The following is an 11,334-nucleotide window of genomic DNA, read 5'->3' as shown; positions in this document are numbered from 1 at the left end:
CTTACATAGTCTTTTCTATGGCATCTTAACCCTCCACATGTATGTCTCAGAGGAATAACTGGGATGCTTGTCCCATCAAGACCCTTCTGGAGGTGGTTGAGAGTGTTTAGAGTTGTGAGGTCACTATTCAAGTGTCTTTTCCTCATAAATGTGGTCAGCTCAGTTGGTGCAAAGCATTGAATGTGGAGGTGATGGTTACCTTCTATAGATATTTCCTCTCTTCTCTATTTGCACATCTTTGATTGGCTTCCATAGTGTTTTGCTTTTAGGTGCTGGTGGACAGTTGAGACGTCCCGAGGTGCTACGGCTCTTTAGGCTCCTCGGATAGTGGGTCTGCCTATATTCCATCCTCGGACCTCTGTTCACATATTTAACTTGAACTAGTGTTGTCTTCAAGTCTAACTTCCTCGGACTCTGCCTACGTGTCAGGCTTTGATTGGTGCTTGAATGGGCCTTTTTCTTTCCTCTTATTGGACCTATGGGCTTTATTTTTTGGTTTGGCTCCCCCCCCCCCCCCCCACACAATACGCATGCAAAAAGAATATAGTAACGCTTTTTTTGTTTTGTATAATCAAGGCTAAATTAATACATTTTGAGACTTAAGGCGATAAATTTTAGGTTTTTTTTATATATTGAAATATTTTTTATCTTCATTTTTATTTAAAATTTTCAGTAAATATTTTCTTGTCTCTTAATGTAAAAAAAATTTATTGGGTAAAAACTTTTGATGCAATTCCTTGAATATAGTGCATACGATTCTTCAATTAAATTCAAATAAACACATAGTTGTTTAGGGTTCAATTGTCATTTTGGTCAATGCTTCATTGTGTTAAGAAAGCTTGGAATAGCAAGACAAACAAGACTGCTATCAGAAGCTACTATCAGCATGGGTAGACTAGTCAAATCCTAGAAGTCCCTTTTTTCTTAGATAAGAAAATATAGATCTTATAAATCAAGAGATTTGGTTTACATTTGAAGATACTTCAATGGCTATTACTGGTGGAGTGTCCTCCATCCATGTTACAAAATTCTCAATAAAATGAGCATACTTGGCTCGCTCATTGGCTGTTGTATTTCCTTCCCTGCGTGTATGGCTAAAAGCAGTTTGGCGAAAGAAGTGAAGTTTCCTTAGTGTCCCTATAACCACATTCTCGATACTTGAAGGTCGCTATGTCAGTCCCTGTAGAGCTTAGTAGACCACCATTGAGTCACTTTCAAACATTGCCTCATAAATGCCAATATCCTTAGCAAAGATCACAACAGCTTTGACAGCCATTGCTTCGATCTCTAGTGGACCCAAAGGGTATTGTAGCCTTTTACTCATTGCTGCCACCACTAGCCCATGATCATTCTATTATGCCTATACCAAACCACCCTTCTTTCCCAAAAGTAGCCCTATCTGTGTTCACCTAATACCACCCACATAGGGGCAGATTCCACCTAGCTTTTATCGATGGCCCTTCCTCTCAAGCTGTTGGGATGTGCTAGGCTGTCTTATACTCCTCTAGAAGAGTAATGGCTTTCATGTATATCTCTACATGTGTTTGTTTCCCCCCCCATACCTCACCTCATTCCTATTTTTCCATATACACTAGGCAATTGTTAGTATGACCTTAAGCAAGCCAGAATCAGTAATGGGGTTCATGACAATGTTTCAGAGAATATCAATAAACTCTCTTTGCCCCTCAACCATATGGCACAGCTTACTAAAGCTCCACACCTCCCTTGCCTTTTTGCATTCACACAAAACATGCATGACAGACTCGGTTCCAGCAGCACGTTCTTCACAAATTAGGTCTTCAAGTACTTGTATATAATATAGGTTCATTTTTGTTGGAATAATATTTTGACATGCTTTCCAACCAAAATTTCTAAACTTATTTGGGACTTGTGCCTTCCAAATTTTCTTCCAAAATATTCTCATCCCCGACGGGTCTAAGCTTTCTCCTCCATTTTTTATTCCTTTTCTAGCCAAGTGATATGCACTCTTCACACTAAACTTCCCATTAGCAACTGTTCTCCATACCAGTTTATCCTCTGATAGCGTTGTGTGATTAACGGGATGCTCAAAATGGAGTCTACTTCATGTTCTAGGAAAATATTCCGAATTAAATGAGCTTTCCATTCTCCATCATTTGCATCAATGAGTGCACATACCTTTGCATCAGTTGGGAGGATCTTTGGTGGTGAAACAATCTGATATGTGGTTAGGCTAGTAGTCCACTTGTCCCTCCAAATTTGAATATTATGGCCATTTCCTACCTGCTATCTAACCCCATCTCTGATTATTGGTTGCGATGCCCAAGTACTTCTTCAAACAAAGGATGAATGGTGGCCTTTTTTAGCATGGATGAAGTCTTCCTCAGGAAAATATTTATGCTTATATACTCTATCAAAGAGAGAGTTTTTCCCTTGTTGCAGCCTTCATCCTTGTTTGGCCAATAAAGCAAGATTAAAAGCCCTTAGGTCTCTTAATCCCAGTCCCCCTATCATTTTTGGCTCACATAGTTTGTCCCATTTCATCCATGCCATCTTCCTTTCAAACCCTTTCTGTCCCCACTCGAAATTCTGCACCATACTTGTCATCTCGTCACATAAGCTATTAGGTAGTAGGAAGCAACTCATGGTATGAGCCAAAATGGCCTGTGCTACGGCTTTGATAAAAGTCTCCTTACCTGCTTTGGATAAGAGCTTCTCCTTCCACCTAGATAGTTTGTTGGCCAATCTCTCTTTTAGTTGTTGAAAAGTATTTCTTTTTAATCTCCCCACTTGGGATGGTAGACCTAGATGCTTCTCGTGTTGCTTTATAATTTTCTCACCAAAGAGTTGCTTGATTCTCTCTGGAATATCTACCTATGTAATCCTGCTAAAGAATAGTGAGGTCTTATCTCAATTGAGTTGTTGACCCATTGACATTTCATAAATTTGGAAGAGTCTCAATAATTCTTCACATTCCTCTATGGTAGCATGGCAAAACGATAGGCTGTCATCTGTAAAAAATAGATGAGACTAGTGTGGTCCCTTTCAACAAATTGCAATACCATGTATCCGCTCCTCCACTGTGGTCTTTTTGATCAATGCTGATAGCCCCTTTGCACACAATAGAAACAAGTAGGGAGAGAAAGGATCCCTTTGGCATAATCTTGGCATAATCCCCTAGTCAAGGTTATATACCCTTGAGGGACCCCATTAATACGAATAGGGTAAGTAACTATGATAGGCACTGCATAATAATATTAATCCACTTGGAGTGAAACCCCATTTTTATCATTATTTGTTTTAGGCCAATCCACTCAACTCTATAATAGGCTTTACTCATATCATGCTCTAAAGCCATCTCCCCCCTCAGACCACCCCTTTTTTGATTAATATGGTTTATGACTTTGAAGGTTACAAGGATATTATTAGTTATAAGCCTATTAGACATGAATGTACTCTAGTTTTCACCAATGATGGTTGGCAGGACTACTTTCAATCTATTAGTTAGGACTTTTGAGGCAATTCTAGATATGATGTTAGAGAGGCTGATGGGTCAGTATTAAGTAATTTTCTTGGGGCTCTTAACTTTAGGGATAAGGCTTATATGTGTTTCATTAAACTTTGGTGGAGAAGCTAAGGCTATAGCAACTTTTGAAGGATACAACAACATAATAATTGAAAGTCCTACTTTGAAAATTCTTGAACCTCTATCCAATTTTGAAGTGACAACCCTTTGGAGCATTAAAGCAATTACAAAAGGATATTTTGAGCCTATGTAGAACTTTTGTCATTTTTCCTTTCTTTTGTGTATAGAGGTGACAATGTTCATGCTCATTTTATTAACTGAATGGGCCTATTTTTATGACTAGACTAGGCTAGTTCCCATCTCTAATCTCATCCCCTAATTTATGTATTGGACCAAGATGGACCCAAGCTCTCTCCTTTTTTGTTTTCCCCCTATGTGGTATGATTAGAAAAAAAGCACTTATTCAGCAAAAGAAAAAAGAAAGTATAATTAGGTGGTAGTTTAGGGTGAAAAAAAAAAAGTAATTTCCCAATTTTGTAATAATCTTTATCAATTTGGACCTCTTAATATTAAAATTTCAGCTGTCTTAACTATATGTGAACTTAGAAATAAAAGTCCTTAATGATATCAGAGCAATTATTGTGTAGGCTAGAAACATATCTCCCTCCTCCCATATAAGGGATGAGCCCCATTGTGGGTCACATACGTGCCTACTCATGCGAATGCTTCTGAACTACCCAATAAATTTCGGGTGACACATTGACACCAATAGGTGGCTTGAGTACCTGTCATTTTGTTGACGGTTGACACCATTTGCAAGTTGCTACAATCGTTTATACATCAAACAAACAAAACAAAAAAAAAGACATTTCTGGGTCATTGACAAATGGGTAACCCGAACCGAACGAACCCACCAGCATCAGGCAGAGGCAGTGTAACTTTATGAAGAGAGAAACCCACACACAGTCACAGCGACAGAATTGAGATGACGACGACGGAGACAAACCCCAGAAAGCTGAGGGGTCACAAGGCCACTGCCACCTGTTGCATCGCCTCACGTAACCGCCCTGGCTTCGTCGCCACTTCTGCCGAGGTAAAACACACACACTCTCTCTCTCTCTCTCCAAAAAAAAGGGAAAAAAATTTAACTTTTGATTAACTTATGTTGTCATTTGTAATAATGAAACAGGATGGTTGCATTTGCTGGTTTGATATGCGATGCAAAGATGTACAGCTTGTAATGGAAATTGGGAAGGAACCCATTTCTTCTTTATGTTTCAAGTCAGGTAATATATATATATATATATATATTAAGTTTTTGATATATTGGGTATTAATTTCTTGAGTTCAATTTATAATTGATTTCTTTAGTACTGTGTATATTGGTGATATGTTTTGTATCTAATTGAGTTTACAGTCAGGTTTATGATCGAAGTTCACATTTGTGATTGTTGCTTGACTCAGGGAATGAAGACATCATTTATGCCTCTTCAGGAATGGAAGTCCAGTGTTTTGATGTGCATATGGTAATCCTTTCTCATATTTAACCTTTTGGGTTTGCTTCTTTTTTTTTTCTTTTTCTTTTTTTGGGGTTATAACTAATATTATGCTTGTGCATCAGCCATCAGTATGAGGTTTAGTGTAAAATTTAGAACTTTATATATAGCCTAGTTTGTCAATATTTCGTGATTCTGTACTCTTAGTTACTGATTTACAGTTGATTTTGTCATTGTTACCAACAAACTGTTTTTTCTTTTTGTCTTTTGGAGGCCACCTCATGGAAGCCACTACAGAGTTATAGTTACAATAAAGAGGAGATAAATCAGGTTGGCATTTTTAGTGATGCTTTTTAAGATTTGAATTAGATTTTTTGTCCTTACGTTACATTTTGACCCATGTATCTGTATGTTACTTCTGTTTTAATGTTAAATCAGTGCAATGAAGTTCTACTACTCATATGGAGTAGTACCTTTTCTTTTTTTTTTAATGTTTACAAATCATGTAATGATTTATACGTATTCATTGTAAATTGTAACCATTTTTTAATTAAAAAATTTTGTGATATGAATTCCTGGATCAAAATATTGTCCCAATTATGTCTTACAACTCTTCATCATAGTTTTCTTCTTTCATATAATTTAATATGAATATCACTTTCAGCATGTGTAGCTACAATATTATGTCTTTTTCTATTTTTATTTATTCTGGCTCTATATTTATGTATTAAGCTCCAGAATTACTTCTCTTAAAATAATATTGTTTCTGTTTTTGCAGATTTCATGCAACTCTAAGTCGTCTTTTCTTGCTGCTGCAGACGATGGTGGTGATGTTAAGGTACTTATGATGTTTTGACTCACTGGATCATGGGCAGGCGTAGGGTGGTTCAGGGGAGGCAATTGCCCTCTGCCCCCACCCAAAAAAAAAAAAAAACTTGTCTTTCTAGAAAAAAACCTCTAAAAACATATTTGATCCCCCCAAACAAGTCTTGCCTTGCCCCAACCAATAGTCAGGGTCATGTTGCCCTCATTACCCACATTAAAATTGTAAGTTAAACTTAAAAAATAGTGGGACAGAATATTTTTCTAATTTTTCAGGTAAGTTATCATGTTTCACAATTTTTAGATCAATTTCTTTTCTTTATTCATTCACAGTTAAAGAGTAATGTTTACGTGTAATAAGTTACTTTTTAATTTCCTCTTAAATAATTACCAAATTACTTGTCTAAATTCTTATAATTAGATCAAATGTAGATCTTTCTTGGTTAATTGTGTGTGCATGCATGCATACACACATGCATCCTCATGCTTGTAAGAGTGCATATTTTTAAGCCTCATTGAAACTTGACACCCATCAAGATTATACTCCACCTAGACAGTCCTAACAACTTGCAAGTCAGTAAGTGGCTCATCGTCTCTTTGCATTTTTTCAGTGAGCTTGGATGTCAACATGTCTATAGTATTAACATAAGTGCTTAAAGATCAGTAACATTTAATTACCAAAGGATCATTGAGATCATGGATATCCTAGCATGATGAGGATTATATGAATTCTCAATTGTTGGTATTAATGTGAAAAAAAAAAAAACCTTGTGTTTCAATCTTGGCTTTGTCACTACATTGTATTGTTTGTCTTGATCAAAATAGATATGTTTATTGAGTTGTAGACACACTTTCCTACTCATAATGTTTCATGGTGGTAATATATCCACTGGATTAAAGTTTTGAGGGATGTGAACGCTCTACGCTAGAGAGTAAGTCTTTTTTTTTTTACACACTCTCCTTGATTGGAGTGTGGTCTTTTGTCATCTTTCTTGTTCTTCCCTTACTGTTTTACTTGATCATTGTAATTTGAGTTCTTGATTTGTGGCCCCATAGTACATTCCCAATGTACTCGGGTTGACTTTTTTCTTTTTTTAATAAAATTTTTCGTTACTTATCAAAAAAAAAAATATATATATATATATATATATATCCACTGGATTATAAAGTTTCATTTTGCTTCTGATTGCAGCTCATGATGCTGGCATCTTTAATAGGTAATATCATTATCATAGGGGTTTCTCATAAATCCATCACCAATGGAGGGGCTTCTCACAGCATTGTTTTATAACCCCATGAGTTTCCTATGGAGGCCATGAATCTGGCTTAAACAGTTGGATCTAAATAAATAAAGTTCTAATGTTATTAATGTCATTTTCAAGAATGCAAATTTTGGTATATACCGTTTCTTTCAATTTATTCAGAAAATTTTATGGCACCACTTGATATGTGAATTTTGAGTTTTGACCCACAATGTGATAACTATATGGTTTGATATATGAAAGAAGACACGATTTGCTATTGTAATTATATCTTGTCATATACGAGATCTTCTGTTGCTACCTGAGAATTCTTTCTTGCAACTTTTCATGCATGATTATATTTTCTATTTTCAGTATATTGTGTCCCTCTCTCTCTCTCTCCAATAATAAGATTTTTCATATCAAGTTATTTTGAAGCATTAAAGACAACAATAGAAGATTGGTAATGCTGCTTTCCTGCAGTCAACTGCTGATTATGATCTCTATGGCAGATCATTGACATTCATCAGCATCACCTTTATAAAACATTAAGAGCAGGAGCGGGCCATACAAGTGTATCCTTGTAAATTTCAAGGATTCTGTTTTTGGTTGACCTGTCTTATGTTCCATTTATGTAACTTAAGGGTTGGTTCGTCAACATATTTTCTTGCTCATTGCTTTTCCTTTCTTTTCTTTTATTTTTTTCCTCAGTTTTTCAAAATACTTTTCTTCCCTAAATTTGTTCTGTTCTTTCTTTGTATACCTTATGTGTATGATACCCGATATTGTATTTCTTCCACCTTAACTCTATTTTAAAGATCTGTAGCAGTGTGCAGTTCCTTCCTTGGAGACCCTGGGAAGGTATCTAAATTTAATTGATCTCTCTCTCTCGTGCATATGTGCAAGCATGTACTTGGGGTGTCAATGATGATATAAGAGCCATGGCTACATTGGATGCAACTAGCTTTAGTGATTGCATATTAGACATTAATCTGCTCACATTGTAGTTTGCTACTTTGCTTATTCAACATAAAGCATTGGCAAATTCAACGGATCCCCTTAACAATTGATCTGTTTGTAAATTCATCAAGTCTAAAGTTTAGTAAATAAGGGACAATGATGTAGCTCAGAGGAAAGCTGGGTCTTCATAGAATTATGGTTTCCTTTTTTTTGGAATATTATGTGTCCAAGTCCTAGCTTTGTCATGGAAGACAAGAAAGAAAAATGTACCACTACAACCATGCAATTGGCTTGAAATATTGTCAAATGTTTCATTTTCTAGTGAGTGATACAGACTGCCAACTGTATCAATGGCATCTGGTTTTGCTGTAGTTCATTATTTTTAGCTATGATTTCCTTGTAGCAAAGGATGGCCACCCAAATTTCAGGGGCACCCAAAGCCCCAAACACAGCCTAAGTTTCCTTAAAAAGGAACATATGATCAATTCAGCCTTAACCATTACTTTCCTTCTTCTGATGTGTACGAACATGCTGTAACTCAACACATGGAAATCACTGTATCATTGATTTCCTTGCATTGAATTTCATTATTCACTGTGTTTGAAACTTGCATCTAGTAACTAGTCACTTGTCTGAGAGTATATGCTAATTGCCACTATTATGAGTGAACTTGGGTGGTAATGGTACTGGTTTAGAGAAAAATATGTTAGCTTTTCATGGGAGTTCAGATGCCCATTATCAAATTTCAGTATGCTGCTACTATTCATATGAACTTTTGTTTTTTGATAAACCTATTCATATGAACTTAGTTGCTATTGGAGACATCTTTAGCCAGGGTATATATTGGGCTTTTTTGTTATGATTTTTGAACCATCCACGTGTAACTTAAATGTTGTACCTGTGCAGTTTGTTCCTAAATGTAAAAGACTTTCTTTTGAATCTATAATCTTCATTATCTGAGTACTTATTTCTGCTTTGGGAATTTTGGCAGTTATTACGGGAGGTCTTGATTCAAAGCTTATTATGTGGGACTTCTCTAAAGGTCGTCCATACAAAATTATGGATTTTGGTATGTATCTTATATGTTCTGTTCTGTGTATATTGCCACTATCTCATTTCACACTTCCCGTGACTCTTTTGTGGTTTCACTAAAATTAGATCTGGTGTCACTCTTGAATGGGCTTCAGAAATTGTTATTTAGCATGCTAGCTTTGGAACATCACTTTTCTACTTGCTTGTTTTGTTGCACCTGTTACAAAGTGTGCTCAACTTTATATTTGTTATCTTTTTATAGTATTCCAGATACCAAAAAAATTTTTGTGGTGCAGAGCATATAATGTTCTTGCAATCTGTTAATTTGATTTTTAGCTGTAACTTCCATTAAATTGTTGGACCTTTGATCTGTAGCATCTTAAAAATTATTTTAACTATAAGCTGTTCGGGCCATAGTTACTGGATACTGATGTGTGTTTCAACAGTGTGAGCCCAAATCAAAAGAAGGAAAATTTGTGGTGGGTATGAAGGAGAGTTTGACCCAGAAGGCTCCTAGGTTTGACATTGGAGTGTGAGCACTGAGCATACACACAATTAATTGATAATATTTTAAACTATACAGACCTCTGTTATCCTTGTGTCACTAGTAAATATAATGTCATTTGCAAAAGATGGATAAACTTTAATGCCTGTCCTATGATCCTTTGGGTGATTCTTTTTTTTGGACTAAGTCAATATTGCCTCCTTGTCTTCACTGCAGGTTTGCCTGACATGAACAGTGGTGGTAACACAGGGCAGTCTTTTAATCCTGCTTTTGTTCACATGCTAGCAGTTCCGGAAGTCGATATGTTAGACAAAGTAGACAAGATATGTGTTGTTGCAAGGGGTGATGGTGTTGTTGATGTGATAAATATTGAATCAGAACTTGCTTCTATGAGGTCAAAAACTTCCACTAAACCCCGGAGAGGATCTCAATCAAGATTAAAAGACAGTTGTCCAACTGCTGATATAGAGACTTCTGATCAAAATGGAAGAAAGAGGCTATGTTTGGATTACTCATTGGGTGGCCATACTGCTGCAGTGTCTTGTGTGTAAGTAATTTGCTTATACACAATGTATTTAAACTAATATTCTTTTATTTTAACTAGAATAAACTATTCAGGGCATTTTCGTTGTTCGGAGAGATTGGAAAGTTTTTAATATCAGGTGGGAATGATAAGTCTGTGAAGGTCTGGGATTGGTCCAAATATTATGAAGCAAGGCAATCCAATGACAACAATGATCTACATTTGAACATCAGTCTCAGCAAAAAAGTTGGTTCCTATTGTTTTTCTTCATAACTTTGCATCTTCAGTGTTTTTTTTTTTTTTTTGGTTTGTATGTAGCTTCTCATTTTATACTCTTACACCTGGGCAGGTCAATTGGCTCTGTACAACTCCAACAGAATCAGAAAACCTTGTTGTTTGTGACACAACTAAAGTAGTAAAGGTCTATTCCATATCCTAGACTAAAGCTGCATTTTGCTTGACTTTGGGGATTGATGTTCCCACTTTTTTTTAGCACAACCGTATGGTATAATGGAAGATTGTTTGCTGGTTTGCTTAGACGTTGAATTCGCTCTGAATAATGCACTGTAATTCCGCAATTATCAAGAGTGCTTGAGATCCCAAGGGAGCTTGGCAGGTGTCATACATGTTGCAACCTCCCGTTGAGTGTCTAGTTAGTCTTAGTTGGGAGTAATAGATCTTTAGAATGTAACATCGGACTGGTAGTAGTACTACCTAGTTATCTACTATGTCGGTTTATGAATGATACTTGTTAAGATCTCCTTGGAGAAACTATTTCTCAAGAGTTAGTTTAAAAGATAGTCATTTTTGTTACCATGATGATGAGATATTTTGATTTGTATTCCTTGTATACTTATTCAGTCAGATTTCAAATTCTTCTGATCATAAGTACATAATGCAACAAAAGATTATAGCAAATTTACAGTTACAGTTGAAAGCTCTTAAAGCCTCAACAATCTTCTAGCTAAGTTGCAAGTTATCAATGTAATCTATCTCTGAAAACTTCACTTTTTTTTCTTTTATTTTTTTTATTTTTTGGTAATGTTGGTACAAATTGCACGAAGTCAGTCCAAGTAAGCTTGGTCAGTGCAATGAGCCAGAGCGAGCGGGTCACAATACTAATATTAACATGCAGTAGCCCACGAAATTGTCCCTTTTGGAAAAGGGTCTTCAAAACTAGGTTGCCAATAATGCTAACTAACCTTGGACTTTGTGTTCCTATTTTATAGCTAAAAAAGAAAAATTGTCTT

General features: G+C 36.0%; 1 protein-coding gene across 1 annotated transcript; it reads left to right on the top strand.

Annotated features, from left to right (window-relative positions):
- The first annotated feature begins 4,228 nt into the window (after window positions 1-4,228).
- LOC142634485 (uncharacterized) lies at window positions 4,229-11,021 on the top strand. The gene is made up of 11 exons (XM_075808777.1): window positions 4,229-4,598; window positions 4,695-4,791; window positions 4,970-5,031; window positions 5,275-5,331; window positions 5,780-5,839; window positions 7,577-7,639; window positions 7,883-7,925; window positions 9,016-9,093; window positions 9,778-10,108; window positions 10,180-10,330; window positions 10,434-11,021. The coding sequence occupies exons 1-11, from the start codon at window positions 4,491-4,493 to the stop codon at window positions 10,521-10,523; spliced, it is 1,140 nt and encodes a 379-aa protein (XP_075664892.1). The 5' UTR covers window positions 4,229-4,490; the 3' UTR covers window positions 10,524-11,021.
- Window positions 11,022-11,334: the final 313 nt, after the last annotated feature.

Source organism: Castanea sativa, chromosome 5, assembly GCF_040712315.1.
Source record: "Castanea sativa cultivar Marrone di Chiusa Pesio chromosome 5, ASM4071231v1".
In the NCBI taxonomy this organism is placed as follows: Eukaryota; Viridiplantae; Streptophyta; class Magnoliopsida; order Fagales; family Fagaceae; genus Castanea; species Castanea sativa.
Note: the sequence above shows the minus strand (reverse complement) of the source record. Positions and strands in the feature narration are given on the sequence as shown.

What these genes read in the sequence shown, in the direction of transcription:
- LOC142634485 (XM_075808777.1), top strand. Translation starts at nt 4,491, where the DNA reads ATGACGACGACGGAGACAAACCCCAGAAAGCTGAGGGGTCACAAGGCC. An exon ending in AGTGTTTTGATGTGCATATG is followed by an intron (nt 5,032 to 5,274) that starts GTAATCCTTTCT and finishes TGTCTTTTGGAG; the next exon opens with GCCACCTCATGGAAGCCACT. An exon ending in TCCTTGGAGACCCTGGGAAG is followed by an intron (nt 7,926 to 9,015) that starts GTATCTAAATTT and finishes GAATTTTGGCAG; the next exon opens with TTATTACGGGAGGTCTTGAT.